The sequence below is a fragment of the Heliangelus exortis genome, chromosome 2, assembly GCF_036169615.1.
Source record: "Heliangelus exortis chromosome 2, bHelExo1.hap1, whole genome shotgun sequence".
Taxonomy (NCBI): Eukaryota; Metazoa; Chordata; class Aves; order Apodiformes; family Trochilidae; genus Heliangelus; species Heliangelus exortis.
Window position 1 is genome coordinate 13,892,105 of NC_092423.1, and position 17,352 is coordinate 13,909,456.

The following is a 17,352-nucleotide window of genomic DNA, read 5'->3' on the forward strand; positions in this document are numbered from 1 at the left end:
CTGCCACGGCGGACCGGGACGTTCCGCTCCCCATCCAGCAGTGCCCTCAACTGGGAAAGACTGGGAATTTCAGCCCCAGGCCCTCCCTCTGTTCCCGGCTCTGTCAGGTCTCGGCAGCTAAGGTCTGCAACCTTTTCCTCGGCTTACCCCCTGCCTTTGGTGCTCAGCAGGGGCCGTAGCGGGAGCGATGCCGACTGCCCCCTCCCTGGGGGAGCCCGGAGGGCAGAGAGGCACCCGGGGACCCTGCCCACACGTATTGCTGCGGCCCTCTGGGAAGGGACGACTATCACTGCATCCAGCAGAGAAAAACCTAGAACTATAATCTCCTTTTTTAAAACGGAACTTCCCCAGAATATGTAAATTTAGTCAGAAACATGTAGGCAAGTTAGTATACATGCCAATATAATAAAGGAGGAAGGTGGACTTGGTGGACTCTTGGATACTATCTGATCTTTTTAATATGTTGCAGAAAAATAACAGGGTTTTTAAAATTTTTTAATTTTTTTTTTTTGTCTTATATGTGACTTGTTAGATGCTTTATATTTATGTTTTAAATGCATTAGCTGAATGTTCTTTCTTCTAAACATTAGTTATTGTTAAATCATACCTATAATTTTTCAGAAAGCAGTGTTAGTATCAACTACTTTTTCTACTCTTTTTCCCCAGAAAACAAACTTATTATGAGAATGTCCCATTTTAACATCTGAAATTAGAATAATTTTCATGCTATGAACTCACTTGGTTCAAAATCCATGGGTTGGACCAAACACCGTTATCTTTTCTCAGTGGTTGAAATACAAATGTTCTCTTTCCATATATATCAGTAAATGTAGCAATCTGGCTTATGAAACAAATTACCAATTACTAGCTTTGGCTTTCTGTCCTAATGTAGGGTGGGAATAAAATTAAATCTGACTTACTCGAAGAGAAGGGGAAATGCTTTCCAGCCAGCTACAAAACCTGCAGCTTTGGGGCGGGTTGTGTTCCGTGCAGCGCTCTGTACGGTGCTGCCATCTGGAGTAGCAGCTTCCCAGCGCCGCAGAAGGGAGAGCAGCCACTCAGCAGGGAGCTGTGCTACTGTTTTTCCTCAAACCTGCTGGACAGAAAGCACTTTTACCGCTGTGATTTTTAAGATGAAATTTCCTTTTGTTTTGCAAAACTCTAGGGAAGCAATATTTTGCCTATAGCAACTTGGAAAATCACAGTTTTCTGGGATATGGAGCAGGGCATTGGGAATAGTCAGATCAGCAAACCACAGAGACCCACAAGGAGCTTCATTGCTGCCAACCTCTAGCTCATTAGTGTACAAGAATTGTGTGTGTTGTTTTTAGCAGCTAAAGAGTTATTTATGGCTTCTGTGTTCTCAAGCCAAAGTGAGTGAGGGGTGCAACCAGGGCAAACGCATCAGAGCAATGCAAATCACTGACAAGGCATCATGAATGCAAGCTGAGCAGAATTTAAATACAATCCATGAATGAGAGGAAAGATTTGCATGAAGGAAAGAATCATTAGAATCTGATTTAACAAGCAGTATATAAAATGGGCCTTTGCAGCTTAAAATGAAGCAAAGCACATTCACATTATACATTCTTAATGAAAAAAAAAAAAAAAAAAAAAAAAAAAAAAAAAAGAAAAATCACAAAAACCCTAATTTATTAGTAGAGCTTGGAATAGAAATGGTGTTCAGAGAATACCTTTAGATCCTGATTCAGAAACTTGTGCTTGATTGCTTTCTTGAATAGAAGTGGATCATAAGCATGTAGGGTGGTAAGGACTATTTAAGTGCATGCCAAAGTCCTATTGATTTCAGTGAGATTTTATAAGATGCTTAAAGTAAGTGCATGCGTAAATGTTTTCCTGAGCAAGACTGCTTTTCTGATATAGAGTTTAACTCATGGATTTATACAGTGCTTTCAAACATAATTCCTTCTGGGAAAATAGGATAGATGAAAATTTAAAAAAACACAAAACATACTTTTGCATACTTTAAAATAAGGTAATGGAGAGTTATTCTGGGTAAATTATTCAGGGCAGAATTTTGTGTAAGGTCCAAAAGTCAACATTGAAAAAACTGTGGAAGTCAAAAGTGAATAACCTTCATAGAGCAACCTTTTTATACTGTCTGCTGGTTTCATCTCAACTAAATCATGGAAGATTTTCAGTATAATTTATTGTAAGATGTCAGTCGCTTGGAAGACAAGGGATATGTTATTCTATATTATGTGGGATTATATTTTGTCTTTGAGAAAAGTAAAATAATTTCTTTTAAGAAAATCCTGCTGTTATTAATTTCCAGTCAGCTGCCATAAACACTGGGCAGAACAACTTTTATTTAATGGCTTCTAAAATGCAATGTATTTGCCTCCAAATACTGTCTTTTGAAGCAATGGCTGATGTGGCAGGTTCTAATGTATTGTGTTTTCTGATAATAAGGTATCATATGTCTCTGTCAACACTGGACAAACTGTTAGTTTCTGTGGAAGCATTGGTCTAGCTGTGTATTTCCATCTCTTAGCATGTTCCTGTGAAACTACAGGGATTCTTTTTATGCACTTCTTTCAAGTCAGTCATTAGCAACAAAACACATGAGAATTGGAAGAGCTTAGTCTACATCTGTGTGGCCATATTGCTTGTACTTGTGAAAGTTAGACTTCAGTGTCAGTTCTTCTTTTGGCATTTTAGAAGATTTCAGAGTGTTGCAGTGGTGCACTGCAAGATGTTTTCTTGAAATTTATCAAAGATATGACCAGTGCTGGTTGTTTTTGAAGCTCTTTTCCTAAATAATCCTACTGTGAAAATGTTTGCCATCATATGATATTCAAGGTCAATAGCAATACTAATTTTCTGGCTTCGCTGTCTCTGTCTCTTGTTTAACAAAAACAATGCATTTGGTGAAAGTTAACATCTTCTGCAGTAGTACTTCTCCATCTGTGATTATTGTTTAAATGTCTCTTTATATTTTCATACACATTTTTCTTTCTTTTTCTTTTGCCTTCTTACAAGTGCCATGTTTACGTGAAGACTGAGGTTCAGCTTAAGAGCTTAAGACTAAGACATTTACGTGCAGGTAGGTAGGTATCTAAATATGATTTTGTGGGGTTTTGTTTGTTTGTTTGGCTTGTTTGTGGTTTTTTGTTGGGTTTTGTTTGGTTGGTTGGTTGGTTTGGGTTTTTTAAAGATAAGCAATCACACAAACTCCTGTTGCAGTCCTTAGTGTTAGTAATATAGCAAGCGAGTCCTAGCAGGTGAATCAGTTCACTCTGAAGCAAAGCAAAGCAAAGCAAAGTAAAGTAAAGTAAAGTAAAGTAAAGTAAAGTAAAGTAAAGTAAAGTAAAGTATACATAGGGGCCTTAACTCAGCTGCCCAAACATAGGCTCCAGGTGGACCTGGAGACTCCTTTCCAGTTTCTTCCTTCCCCTCCAAATGATCATGGGTGTCCTGTAGTTTTCTGTCGTATCTAAAATATCCCACTTACCCTCCAGCAACTGTAATAACAGAGAATTCCTTTTGTGTACTGGAGCAGCTGATCTGAGCCCAGATCTGAATTTGGCCACATCTTCTTGGAAAGTAGTGGGAGTTTGGACACCTACCTCACAGCTATGCAACAAAATGTATGTGGCTTAATCTTTGCTGAATTCCACCAAGAGAGTCTGGTGAATCTTTTTGTCATCAGTCACATCTCTGTTGCAATATTTCATTATTTTCTTGGTAGATTAATTGTTGCTTCCTCAATTTTGAGACATTTTGCTTGGCTCTGTCACCTATCTGTACAACCCGGTATAAATTTCTAGTTTGATTGCTAAATGGTCTGGCCTCTTTGACCCCCCTAAAAGCACTCTGCTCATTTTGCTAAGGATTTGGGAGTGGTGATTCTTGACAAGACCTTTGATTGATGTAATAGTAATGATTTATTCACTATAATCATAATTTATTGAAAAGGTGTTATTTTAGTAACACCTCTTTTGGCAATCCCCTTACTTGTAATAACTGTTATGTGCTTTCTTCAGTATATATTAACTTCTCTGTTCTTTATACTTTTACATTTATTTGGCTGTTGCATCATCTCCTGGCAACATTTTAGGGAAACTATTGTTTTCTTCATTTATTCAAATTCTAGGATCACTTGAAGTGCAGAGCTGTGTCCTTAAGACATGCAAGTTCCATCAGCTCCTCTAGAGAGCAGCAAATATATTAAAATAAAATCTAACATGATTCAACCTAACATTCCCTATAACAGTCATGATTTCTATTAACTGAGCTTGCTAACTACTGGTATAGAGTAAAGAAGTACGTGGAATGGAGGTATTATACCCAAGTCTGTCACTTTCAAACACTGAGAACTGTCCTATCCCTTGCACCTGATGTCCCTGCAGCCACCTACCCTCCCTAAAAGCCCTGATAGAGCCCAATCCACACTCATCCACATCCTGCAGCAGAGGGAAGGAAAGCAATAGGGATGCAGCCTGAACCAGGGACCAGGCTTGGATGCCCACCCAACCTGTGGGCTGTAAAACTTCCCTGTCCTTACTCACCCAGGACTGTCAGCCAAGAGGAAGCAGTCCTTTTTTTTTCTGCAGAACACCCACAAGTTCTCCATCCCTCCTGGCCATCAGTGGGCATTTGACAGATGGGGCTCTCCTGGTGGGTGCTGGAGCTTAGGTGAACTTTGCACCTGACAGACAGGAATAATTACTTTTTTTAAAAAAGAAAAATACTTGAAATAATGAAAAATCTTTCCAGCTGTAGACCTTTTCAGACAAAAACCACCATGTTTTTGGACTTTAATAATACAAACATCTTCCAAGGAAGGGCAAAGCTTTCTCTGTTTGTAAAGATCAGTCTTCAAAGACTGACAGCTGCCAGCATAAGCGCTGACACAGACCTTTCCGAGAAGTGAACTCCTTCTAATGGAGAATTCAAAAAAAAAAAAAAAAGGGTTTTCAAAAACATACTCATGGTTGCAGGCCTGTCTGCAATAAGGTTTTCTGCCAGTAAAACTTCTTGGCCTATGCTCAAGTTTTTATTTATTGTCTAAAGCAGCTTTTGCAAAGTTTTTTTTCTCTTATGTATAAGCCTGACCAATTAAACCAATGTCAGATCTGTAGAAGACCCATGGCTGCAACCTGAGCAGTTTTTCCTCACAGTTTTTGCTGATTCACACTAATTTCATGACCACTATCAACCCTCTTGGTGACATTCACTTCAGATTGCTAGGTTCAGAGGTAGAAATGAGAACCATCTTCCCCAAAACAATGACCTGAGCTCTAGTAAATGCAAATGGCACTATGAGACAACTCTAGACAGATAGAAAACATTGTCAGCTTCAGAGTTAATGCCAAGGCCACACTGAGGCAAGGAGCTGAAATCCCTTCTGGACAATGGACTTACCATGAGGTAGGGCATACAGGGAGGAAGGCCAGGGTACAAATGAGCTGGAAAGGGTTGGAAGGTCTGGGAAGTGGTTAGGGTCTATATGAATCTTCCACTGCCTGCATCAAGGATACTTAACCAGTCCTGACATATTAGCATAGAGTATGGGGGTCAAGGCAGGCAAAGAGAGACATACAAGAGGGAATGCTCCACATGAAGCTAAGGACCCTGTTTATCACCACAGTTTCCCCACTCCTGGGTCATCTTTCATACCAGGATCCTGCCTCTTTAGTAACTGCAGTGCCCTGGCTAGTTTCTGCTGGAAGGCTGGAAAGTAGAGGCACACTCTTAAGAGCATGTAGTGATAGGATGAGGGATAGCAGTTTTAATAAATAGAGTAGATTTAGATTAGATGTTAGGAAGAAATTCTTTACTTTGAGGGTTGTGAGACATTGGCCCAGGCTGCCCAAGAAAGCTGTGGATGCCCCATCCCTGTAAGTGTTGAAGGCCAGGCTGGATGGGGCTTTAAGCAATCTGGTCTTGAGGAAAGTGTTCCTGCCCATGGCAGGGATTAGAAGTAGGTGATTTTCAAGGTCCCTTCCAACCCAAATAATTCCATGATCCTACAAAAGCAGAGGCAGATGAACTCAAATACAACTAGTACAGCAACACAGGTGGGGTGGCAAGCAAGTTCTGCCTTATTTTTGGAAATACACCTTACTGAAAATCCTGAAAATGATGGAATTGGTAATCCAGGGTGTGTGGTGGAGACCGTACCTTGCTTCTTTTTGTGCTGAGGCAGTCCTATGTAGGACTGGAAAACCACAGCCTTCTGCACCATAGCACCCCACCTAGTATTGAGGCAGACAAAATACTAAGGCAAAACTGAGAGAAGCTGGCACCTTCTTTTTACAAAACAATTCCTGCAAAGACTTTCACGCACATACAATTATCTGACTAATGGGTTGTTCTTGCAAGGTGGCCTTAGCTTTGCAACAATTTTTCAATATAACCCCATAGCACAGTATTTGTTTCAATTACTCTGTTAATTTCTTGTCAATCAACAGAAGTACTCCCTGTTTAAGGTGCTCATTCTGTTTTGGCAGGGATGCAGTGTGCAGCTCTGTAGGGACAAGGAAGTCGAGAAATTTGTCTTGTGATGCCCTATCTGAGGTGTTCTTAAAATTACTCTGTATACACCCCAAAACCAGGGCAAAAGTCTTAGAGAATTTGGTGTCAGAAGCAGTGTAAGACAATACTTAAACTGAGCTGTGCCCAACTTCTAGCAGGCTGGACCCCAGGTCCAGTGACAAGAGTATTACTCACTGGTACCAACAAGCATTTCAATAGAAGTGAGCAGCTTAAATATTTTGTTAAACCCAGATCTTTAATTCATAGGATCTTTGGGCTATACCAGAAAAAAGTTCTCAAAAGGTAAAGTGCTGAGCCAAATTATTTCTAAAACTAAGCCTTTTAGGAATATTTTAGAAATCCTATAAAAGAATAAAAAAAACTGCTTGGATATTTTAATCAGTTCCTTTTTTCATGAGAGAAGTACGGCTCTCAGGAGGAATGAAACATCAGCTGCCAAGTTTAAACCACGCTGCTATCATTTTGAGGAATTTTGCTGAAGTACAAAGAGCTAACTAAATAGAAAACATGAGATTGTTGTTTTATGGGTTGTCAATATTTCCGTGCAGAAGTCATTAAATACATCTTTCACAAATGGGTAATTTGGTGAAATTATTTCCTATTTATCTGCACATTTGCATAATCTCCGTTGTTTTAGACTCTGGAAATTGAGATTAGTTTCTTCTAAATTGAAGGAGCTGTGTACATAACTCCAGGCCATAAAGTGGATAGTTGTTACCACCTCTATCAGTCTTCACTACAACAACAAAAAAATCTGTGTGTTTAGATAATTCCTTAATTAAGGTAATCTTTTGAGTTTTGTATGGGTTTATGCTCTGTGGGATCAGTTCTGAGTGACTGGTGGGCAAGAGGACTGGGGCTGCAAGGCAAGTTTTTTGGTTTTTTCCCAGTCATTCGATGATCCTTATCCTTTCAAATCTGAGCACCAAGAAGCGATACCCCAAGATATGGTAAAGTCTATGATGAACCAGTACAAACAGGTACAGCTGTCAATGGTAAACTATGTTACCAATATTCCATGTTTATGTTTCAGTAAAATGCCTTAGAAAGAGGCTTGCTAAAGCAGAATAAGAGCTTACATTTGCTATGTGTTTATCTTTGAATATTTCCACTAGCCCTTCAAGGATAGTACAGAGCCTTAGAAAAAAGCAGGTACCCCAGACAAGGAGCTAATTGCACTGAATGTGCTCTGTCAGATGTATGAAATCACACAGATTTCTAGAGAAATAAGCAGACACGGTGGGTGTCTATTTTGTATGGCAATGCCTAACAAGGCTAGGGGGCTCTAAAAGCACCTTATCCTGTTCTGTTTTGTTTTAACCCTATCTCCACTACAAGGAAAAAGCAGGAAATCACAGAGGAAAATTCAAAAATACATTCGACTAGTTCAAACTTTTCTGTTTCTTTCCAACATTGTTATTTCTTTGCCCAAAGCAACATGCTCAGCAGAGAAAATGCCTAACCATATTCTGGTGTGTGGTGCCTAAATCTCACAGGCAAAATAAATGTTACACACATAGGAAAGATAGAAGTGAAAGGATTTCCTTCTGACACAAAATCCTCCATCTCTGTTCAGGGCACCTTATATAAACTTCAGTTTCTAAAGAAAAGTTCAGATTCTGCTCTCATCTTTACTCAGGAAATTGTCCCTCAGTGAAAGCTTGATGAAGCTAAGCCACTACTCAGCCTCAAGTGTTAGCTGCAGAACCCGAATTAAAACCAACTCTGTCTCCTGGCATTTCCAACTTGTGAATGGCACAGGATCAGAAAACAGTCCTTGGAGTTAGCACTGTACTTGTACTGCCATAATTAAATCATAGTTGAGGAGAAGGCCTGGGACATCCTGCCAAACCCCAATGGAGAAAAAAAGAAGGCAAACTGGGGAAAAAAGGAAACTGGGAGAAAGCAAAAGCTAAAGAAGTAGGTTCTGATTGTAATCTAGCTACATATATGCTGGATAATTTTAATTGTAGAGGTACAGTTCATAGTATCTGATGAGATTTCTGCCTTGCTGAACTCATTTTCCAGAACTGGGATTGCTGTGCATCACAGGCCAGGAGTTCATGGTATGACTATGAACAGAGACCAATTAATCTGCAGAGCATTTTAAGAACTCAGATTTTGAGAGCATTATAATGTAAAATTACTTCTCTAACAGTTGAACATCAGGCTACTAAAAGCAGTAAAAAAGACAGACATCAAAGAACAGCCTTTTCAACTGCTCCCCTATTTTTGGAGACACATTTCTTTACTGTCCTAAAATACTACATGCAGTATTAATATAGCTGTTCTCCATTGTAATCATTACATTAAAATAAAATAATGTATGATTGATATCCTCTTTAATGATCCTTTCTAGAAAGACAATCACGGCAACAGTGAAGCATCACATTAAGGGTAGATAATTTTAATAAATCAACAGTACACAAAGGATCTCTCTAGATTCTTAACTTAAGATTTGGCATTTATCCTGGTCTGAATGAAGAGATTCATGGAGAACAACTGCTCTTAGTGGGAAATTATGTATTCCCTAGATACGTCTACAGTGTATTTCACAAGAGAAGGGGGTGTCACAGCTTTCCAGTCTGTCGCTGAGGGTAAAACAAACTGACCCAACCTAGAGTGTGAGGAAAGAGGAAGAGTGATTATAACTGATTGAACCTTGGTGTTTGACCCCTGTTTTGGTATTGAAAAGCAGATTCCAAACCAAAATAAAACAAAATAAATTGAAAATTTTTGTTCAGAAAAAAAAGGTTTAAAAAATCTTTCTTATTAGGGATAAAAAAAATATTTTTTCCTCTAAATTGTACTGATACTGCAGAAACTCCTAGTGATTCTAGGAGTTGTTTCATGGAAAACATGGGAATTCCAGGTCTCCAGCAGCCAAGTAGATATTTATTTAGCAAGTGAAGTGCTTTGATGCAGTTGAAGTTACTCAGAAAACAACATTTTTTTTTAGGCATTTTATAATTTTCCAAGAAATATTTTATTTTCAGTGTGAAAACTCTTTTGTCACAGATTTCCTGATCAGTTCCAACTTTTATTTCCATTTCAGTTCCTTTCTGTTTAGCCTCATGCTGAGCACCACACAAGACTGGATGAGCAATATATGCAGCTTATGTACTGTTCCATAAAGCACCTCAGGGTGCAAGTGTCACCTGTGCTGCAGCGTCAAGGCAAGATTAGGAGCATTGTGTTTTCAGCTTATCTTCAGAAATGCTTTTCTGAGGTAGATGCATTAAGAAAAGACTTAAAGACACACTTGAAAGCATAATAAGCAGATTTTTAACATTTTTCTGAATATAAATAAGTTCTGGAAGGAGTTATGAAACAAAAAATTTAGACTAAATCCTTGCTTAAACTGTAGAAAATCTTGTTGCTTCCTTGTTCCACAAATGTTACTTCTTTTGCTCATTCTTTCTAGGACATCTGGGCATCTTCACAGGACCTTAACATTCAGTGATATTGAATAGAAGGAAAATTAGAGGTGGTCCCCTTTCTTCTTTCTATTTTCCTTCTCCCCATTGCAGATCCCCCAATGATCTCTTTTCCTTTTCTTGAGCTGTGGAAACTCAGAATACATTCGTATTTCATGAGAAGCTCAAACACATTTGCACAGCTTCCCTTGTTCTTCCCTTGCTGGTAGATCCACCCAGTTTGTAAACTCATGGCTTTGTAGTAAAAAATGTGACTTGGAAACAGTTGCTAGAAGAGACTCAGAGATGCTCTCTTAGGAGCAGGTTGTTGATGCCAGAAGCTTCTATTCACTCTCCAGTGAAAAGCCCATACAAATCCTACTTTTTTAACATGCACCCTTTATAAACATATGTACTTTTTTACACTGACTCTGAATTATGAGTCAAAGGGTCCAAAAGTCCTCAAAGCAGCCGGGCCTGCAGCTGAGTGCTGCAAACCAAAGGCCACAATCTCAGAGCAGGAAACTGCAGAGTAAGGAAGAAGTTCACTAATTTCATTTTCTATTTCAGACACAAATGATCTTTCTGATTTTAAATGAGACTCCTTAGTCATTAAAAAAATGTCTAGCTAGAAACACCAAAAAGCAAACTGTGTCCCTCCACAATGCATTTATTATTTATCCTACCCTATTTATATCTCATGCTGAGGGTTATACATGATAGACTGAATCCACATTTGTTCCTTGCGTTCCTTCTCACAGCTGAGAAGATGCAATGAATCATAAAAGGTTTTATTGTTGCAGTGTTTTGTCATGGAATGTGTAATCAGCACAGACCCTGTTATAGAGGTTTTGGAGGAGGAGAAGTTTAAATATTTAATGGTTTTCTGCCTATGATGACTTTAATTATTAATGTTGTTTCTGCCCTGGAAATGACAAATCATACAACAAGCATGCATGATAAAAGAAACAAACACAGCTAACAGGGAGGAATACTTCACTTAGATTGTAGTAATTAAAATGTAGTAATTAAAAACCTCTGTAGCATACCTTAGGATCCCAAAATACCTTGCAGGAAGAAGTAAATTCTGCTTCCAACCCAAAGAACAGTTCTGTCCATCTATTAAGCTACCTAATTTTTGAGGGGATGCAGAAGATGAGGGGCAATTAACTGCTAGTTTACCTTGCATATGTGAGAAATGATACACAAACATTTTGAGTCAAACTGTGTTAAAGGCTTCTGAACAATGTGAAAGCTCCTGTCCCTTGATGTTCTGCACAGAGGAACCAGCCATTAAGTCACTACAGAAATTTGCTGCATGGCAGAGTAAAAGCAAGGCTGGATCTGAGCCTGTTTTTTCCTTTGTATGGGTCTAAATGGAGAGGGAGCTACTCTAGCTCCAAAAAGTGCCTACAAATACCAGCTCTTGCCACCTGCTGAATAATCTGTTTTGTAAGACACCACCACCAGTACATTTCTCTGGGTACATGCTCCTCCACATCCACTCCCACTTGTGAACTGCAGGTATATGCAGCCTTCAACCCTCACTAACTTGTAACTACAAGATAATTCAGCTCACACAGTGCTGTGCTTCAGTGCTGGACCACTCATGCAAATAAATGCAACAGAATGAACATTGGCAGAAAGCACAAAGTATGACAGTAATACAGTATTCTGTGATTCACTCAATTTAGACACATTTTCAAATTAGCATTAGAAGTCTGTCAGGAAAAAAAAGAAAAAAAAAAAGGAAAAAAAAATGGTGAGTAATTTGATGTAGACTTTACCACTATATCCTTTTCTTGCTTTCCCTGAGCCCAGGTCTGAGATAATCACACTGTGAGGGAAACAGTTATATCTACAAAGTGCCTCATCTTACCTTAGATGCCTAAAACAGCTCAGCTGACTCATTCCCATTACTGAAATCAAGATCCTAGTGTCACTATTTCAGACTGAGAAAAGTAACACCCTGTAGATGTGCCAGCAGTACATCTGCACCAGGGCACACTCAGGAGTGCCAGAGCATCAGGACTGGAGCCCATTCCCCTGTGCTGTCAAGATGCTGAAGAACTCACTGACACACTCCTGACCCACACCTCCTGGTCTTCTCCTGAGCAATTTTCAAGCACAGGACCATCCCCAAAAGATAATCTGGATGCAACCACCCTTCTGTGGTTAATGGAGTTGAAGAACTCAGAGATGGTCATACTATGCTTGTTGACCTCAGGGTCAGAGAAAGGTATTGCCATGGTGTTGCTAGGATTAGTGTAGTCTTCAATCAGTAAGACTTAAGGGTTTAGGGTTTTTACACATTAATATTTTGCTACAAACCATATTTTACTTCTATTCACTGTCTATTTTTCTTGCTTGAATATCCTTCCTTAGAGTGGTCTTGTAGAATTCAGTACAAGGAGATAAATAAATCTTCTCACAGTAGAAAATGTACAACTGTGTTTAAGAGTTATGTCTTTCCTAAGTTAATCTTTTGTAATAAAACCAGGTTAGGGCAAGCAAGTGTTCACACATACTCCTAGAATACCAGGTCAAAAAAAAGAAAAAAGAAAAGAGAAAAAAGAAAAAAAAAAAGAAAAAGAAAAAGAAAAAAAATAACATTTTCAAAAGAATGTGTAATATCTTTCAAACTCTTCTTCAAGGTTTTTTCTTACTCTTAAGTGGAGGAATACAACATAGCAGAGTCTCTCTGCATCATAACATTAGCCAAGGGATCCAGCTGAAACTACCCAAAACCTCCTCAGTGATGCAATGATGTGTCTTGCCAGGGTCACAGGGAGGTGTTCACTCATGGTTCTATACCCATTCTGACTTTTTTGACCTCAGGCAACTACTGCTGCTATAATTTGATTGTGCATCAGCATTTTTTAGGTCGGCTGATGGGTAATAACCTAAAAGCTTGCTCTGAACTACAGAGGAAGAAACTCCAAGGTGAGACTTGATTTGAGGTCTCAAAGTCAGGGCAGTATCTTTTATGAAATCTTGATGGTCACCAGTGCACCAGGGTTCTTCAGTGCTATCTTGCTTAACAGCAACATCTCCTGATAAACTTGGCTTATTGCTGTTGCTGTTAATGTTAGTCCTGGCAGTTTGCTGAGAGACCACTTCAGGATGAAGAACAGCCTCTTCTTCTTGAGAGAGAAGTGAGCAGGAACCATCACTGGTCTGGCTGCTATTTGATACTGGGCAGTTTTGATTTTGAGATGTAGAAGAGCCACCATGCTGTACTGGGGGAAGATTTAAAAAACACTCATTCTCTACGGGGAGGTCTGCAAGCAGCTTCTTCTTTTGGTTACTTGCTGTCATTCTCTGGAGAGCACAGACCAGATCAGCAAGGCTAAGCAGAAAGGATAGACTGCTGACCCCCCAGATGAAAAGCATCATGATGGATTTCTCTGTAGGCCGGGAGATATAGCAGTCAACTGTGCTTGTGCAAGGTGAGTGGTAACAGGAAAAGCGGTCAGGAACAAAAAATCCAAAAAGAAAATATTGCACAGCTGCAAAGGCAGCCTCAAGTAGTGTCCTACAAAAAAGATGAACAGTATATGCCCCAGAAAAATTAAGGACACTTAGGCTGCCTGCAGGACAATCTAATCTATCGACAACAGCACTTCCACGGAGTTTCTTGAGGTCTTTGGGGCCAGATAAATCCTTGTTCCCTTTGCATCCATGCACCAAACAGTGCATTCTTACAAGGTACAGAGCTACTTTGTGCAAAACATAAATGTTGAATGCAGCATAAGGTAACAGGATAGACACGGTCTGAATGAGCCAGAATCTAAAGTGAGATACAGGAGAGAATAAGTCATAGCAAACATTGGAGCATCCTGGTTGCAGGGTGTTGCAGATGAAGCGCTCCTGCTCATCCTGGTAGAGTGGATATCCAGCTAACACCACCACTGCCATTCGCAGCAGAATTATTAACATTAGCCAGATCTTTCCTAAAAGAGAAGAAAACATAAGAAAAAGTCAGAATACTAAGGAGGAAGGGACGGCAGGTAACATTGTGCTGCTCTCTCTATACACGAAACATTTGAAGAAATAGCCTCTGTAATCATTCTTCTCTCCTAGTAGCTCCTCTTTGGCTTGTTTTTGGCTGGGACTGAAGCCCATATGAAAACATGTTAGCTGGCTCATTCCATAACCTTCATCTAGACATCCTGACAGTGTAGGAGTTTGATGTACAGGAAGACATGGCAATTAAAATCTTAGCCTATCAAAAACATTCTGAACATGTACAAATTTGATCCAAAGATTTCACAACTAAGCAAATAATCCCATTTGACTCACAGTTCTTTCTTGCTGTGGGTTTCATACCTCTATATCTGAATTTTATCATAATTCTGTGTCCATTCAAACCAAAAGTTCTCTGCTGTCTTGATTACCAAAACCAAGTGAAACATTAGAAGTTTGGCATTTTCATATGCTGCTCACTTTTATTCATCTTTCCTTTAATTCATTCATATGTTTGCTTCAGGTAAGGCTTGGTTGCACCTTCTTGAGTGGGAAAAATCAGGTCTTATCATTACTCCGTTACAGAAATAGCAGTGAAAGATCAGGCATTGCTACCCTACCTATCATGTCCTTTGAATGACACTGTACAATTTATGATGACTTCTTTTAGCATTTTTTGGTGGGGTAGATTGTTATTAAAAGTTTTTTGTAAAGGTGTCAGTATTCCTGACACAGCTGACAGGGTTTTTTTGTTTTGTTTTTTGTTTCTTTGTTTGTTTGTTTGTTTTTTTAAAGGAAAAGAAAGAAGAAAAGGAAATGAAAAGGGGATGAAAAAGAGGAGAAAGAAAGAAAAGGAGAAAAAAAAATCTTTTTCCTAGGGAGGAAAGGAAAACCTAAAAATAAATTATGTTATACAAGAATTCAGAATATATTCTGTACAAACATGTGCTAAAATAACAAAGACCAGATGTTAAGTTTAGCCCTTGAATTTCTTAAGTTTTCTTTAGAATCCTGTCACTGGCTCCCTATGTGCTATTGAAAAAATAACTTAATTTAATAATTCCTTGCTTTAATTTCACAGATTTTTTAAAAAGCCAAGAAAAGAGAAAAAACACAAACCAGCCCACATTTAGGAATAAAAGCAAAACAAAACAGAAAAGAACAATAATATTTACTCTGTGTTTTTGGGAATGATTAAGAAAACAGTTGTACCCACAAACCAACAATAATACTCAGTGACTAAAAAGAAACATATTATGTGGAATTAATAGCTGAGAAATGCACTGAAAACCTGAAATCATTAACAGTGACTGCACATCTCACATGCACACAGTGTTTTTTTAAAGTCATTCTGTGAAGTAGCACTAGTATACATTCTAAAAATCCAGACTACAAAACATTTTATTCCTATGAAAGATATGATTAGGCACAGGCATTGTCTTGGACAATGTTCTTTTCTATTTCTTATAACAGTATTTCTCTGCATTTGGTATGAATCTTAAATATTCAAATATTTCTGAAATATTGTATGATTCCTGTTACTGTACTAAACTTGCAATTTGGATGCTCCATATAAACCTTTTGTAGCTAATGTATTATAGGCTAGAACTGTAAAAACACTCTAAGCAGGAAAACTTCAGCTGTAAGAAGTTAAGGATTTGCAAACTTTGTGAGAGGTAAACAAAGAAACCTGCCACTGCTGGCAAAATAATATATTATTTGACCATAAATGATTTGAGGCCTTTCTATTAATCTCTAATCATCTAAACCTTAGTGGGGCCTTTGCTGTGTTTTCATCTTCCTGCTTCTTGGTGACAGGCTGCACTCTTATTCTCTTTTTGACATAGGTCAATAGGAACCACCAGCCGTACAGAATCAGTCATTTTAGCAACCAATATTTCATACTTAGGTAGCATTTTTTCCCTGTGAGGACCTCAGAGTGTTTGGAGCACATTAGTTAATTAAGCTCCAAATACTATGTGCTATTTCACCATCAATTTTTAATTAGAATATGTACAATGGGGAGTGCTGCTTAGGAAAAATCAATGGATCCTTAGGAAGTAGCTTAGTATGACACACATTTTAGAGATAAACCCTCTGTGCATCACCTTCCTTAATGACTCAATCTTGATTAAACATACTAGAACAAGCCCCTTCACCAACCCCCCTGTGGTTTATAGGATGTTCCCTGCAATCCACAGCACAAGCTGCAGCATCTATCTGCAACTGGAGGTGAAGGGTATTTGAAGAACCCTTGGAAGTTTTTCTCCAGGTAACTCTTTGAAAAAGAAGTGGTTTCTTATCTAAATAAGAAGGAATTAAAAGGAAAAAAAAAAAAAAAAAAAAAAAAAAAAAAAAAAAAAAAAAAAAGCAGCACTCCAGCAACTGTTAGTTGGGGAAAAAAATGACATTTTGTTAATTTTTTTAAAATGCATGTGAACTTTGTTAGTTTATAAAAATAAAGACTGAAAAGCAATGGTAATAAGTCACAAACTTCTTCAATAAAGCTATTATATACATTCTACTGCTCACTTTATATGGTATAAAGTGTTCTGTGTGTTTTCACCATTATGCCTATAACAGCCAAGCAAATTTGGAAACCCTGCTAGATTGTTTTACATGAAGTTCAGAAAATATCTGTAAGAAAGGGAGTAGTATTCTGTTTAAGAGGAAAAGAAATACATTAACTACTCCTATTACAAATCTAAATAATAACTTCTTACTGTAAAGATCACAGAGGGATAGCTAGAAATTGTAGCTGATTATTAATAGGACACTTAGGTGGCTTCAGGATATGGAGCAGTGAAAGAAAGAAGAGATTTTTTGAAGTACTTACCTACAATAGTCACATTATAGTTGAGCGTGACAATCAAAAATCCCAGTGAGTCCCAGCGCTCCATGTTTGAGCAGGTTCACAACACTTCCAGCTCCTGATATCCTAACAATTTTGACATTGCCAGAAGAGGTTAGACCTAGACAGAGAAAACAGAAAAAAGGAAGAAAAAACAACAAAACAAAACAAAATAAAACAAAACAAAGGAAATTTTTGTAAGGGTCAAGGATGGAAATTATTAACCCATCCACAGTGATACATTGATGATTATTTTGATGATTTGAATAAGACTGCTTGCTTTGGATGTTGGAACAAATCTTTTTAAGGCTATAACAGTTTGCCTTGCAAAAGCTCTAGCTTCTCAGGTCCAAGTGCTCCTACCTCTTTTTGTGGATCCTGTGTCCAGACAACTGCAAGGAGACAAACAAAAACAGGAGTGATCTCTGCCATTGTAGGCTATTCTTACCCTCCTGGGGCATACCAGCCTCCTGGCATTGCTGAGATATTTCAGTGGTGAAAGAAATGGAGAGGGGAGAAAGAGAAGAAAAGCATAGGCCAGAAAATAACAGACACCTCTCTGTCTCTCAGCAAGAATTGCAGATGGGTGATGGAAGG

At 38.5% G+C, this 17,352-nt stretch overlaps 1 protein-coding gene across 1 annotated transcript; it reads right to left on the bottom strand.

The window, feature by feature from the left end:
- Window positions 1-12,598: 12,598 nt before the first annotated feature.
- Window positions 12,599-16,926, bottom strand: GJD4 (gap junction protein delta 4). Its single transcript, XM_071738658.1, has 2 exons — window positions 16,741-16,926; window positions 12,599-13,891 (listed from the first exon to the last, which is right to left on the bottom strand). The coding sequence occupies exons 1-2, from the start codon at window positions 16,802-16,804 to the stop codon at window positions 12,747-12,749; spliced, it is 1,209 nt and encodes a 402-aa protein (XP_071594759.1). The 5' UTR covers window positions 16,805-16,926; the 3' UTR covers window positions 12,599-12,746.
- Between the last annotated feature and the right edge of the window lie 426 nt (window positions 16,927-17,352).

Excerpts from the sequence above, each read along its gene's own strand:
- GJD4 (XM_071738658.1), bottom strand. The coding sequence starts at position 16,804 with ATGGAGCGCTGGGACTCACTGGGATTTTTGATTGTCACGCTCAACTAT. Across the intron at positions 13,892-16,740 it reads CTATAATGTGACTATTGTAG|GAAAGATCTGGCTAATGTTA; the intron begins GTAAGTACTTCA and ends CTTCTCTTTTAG.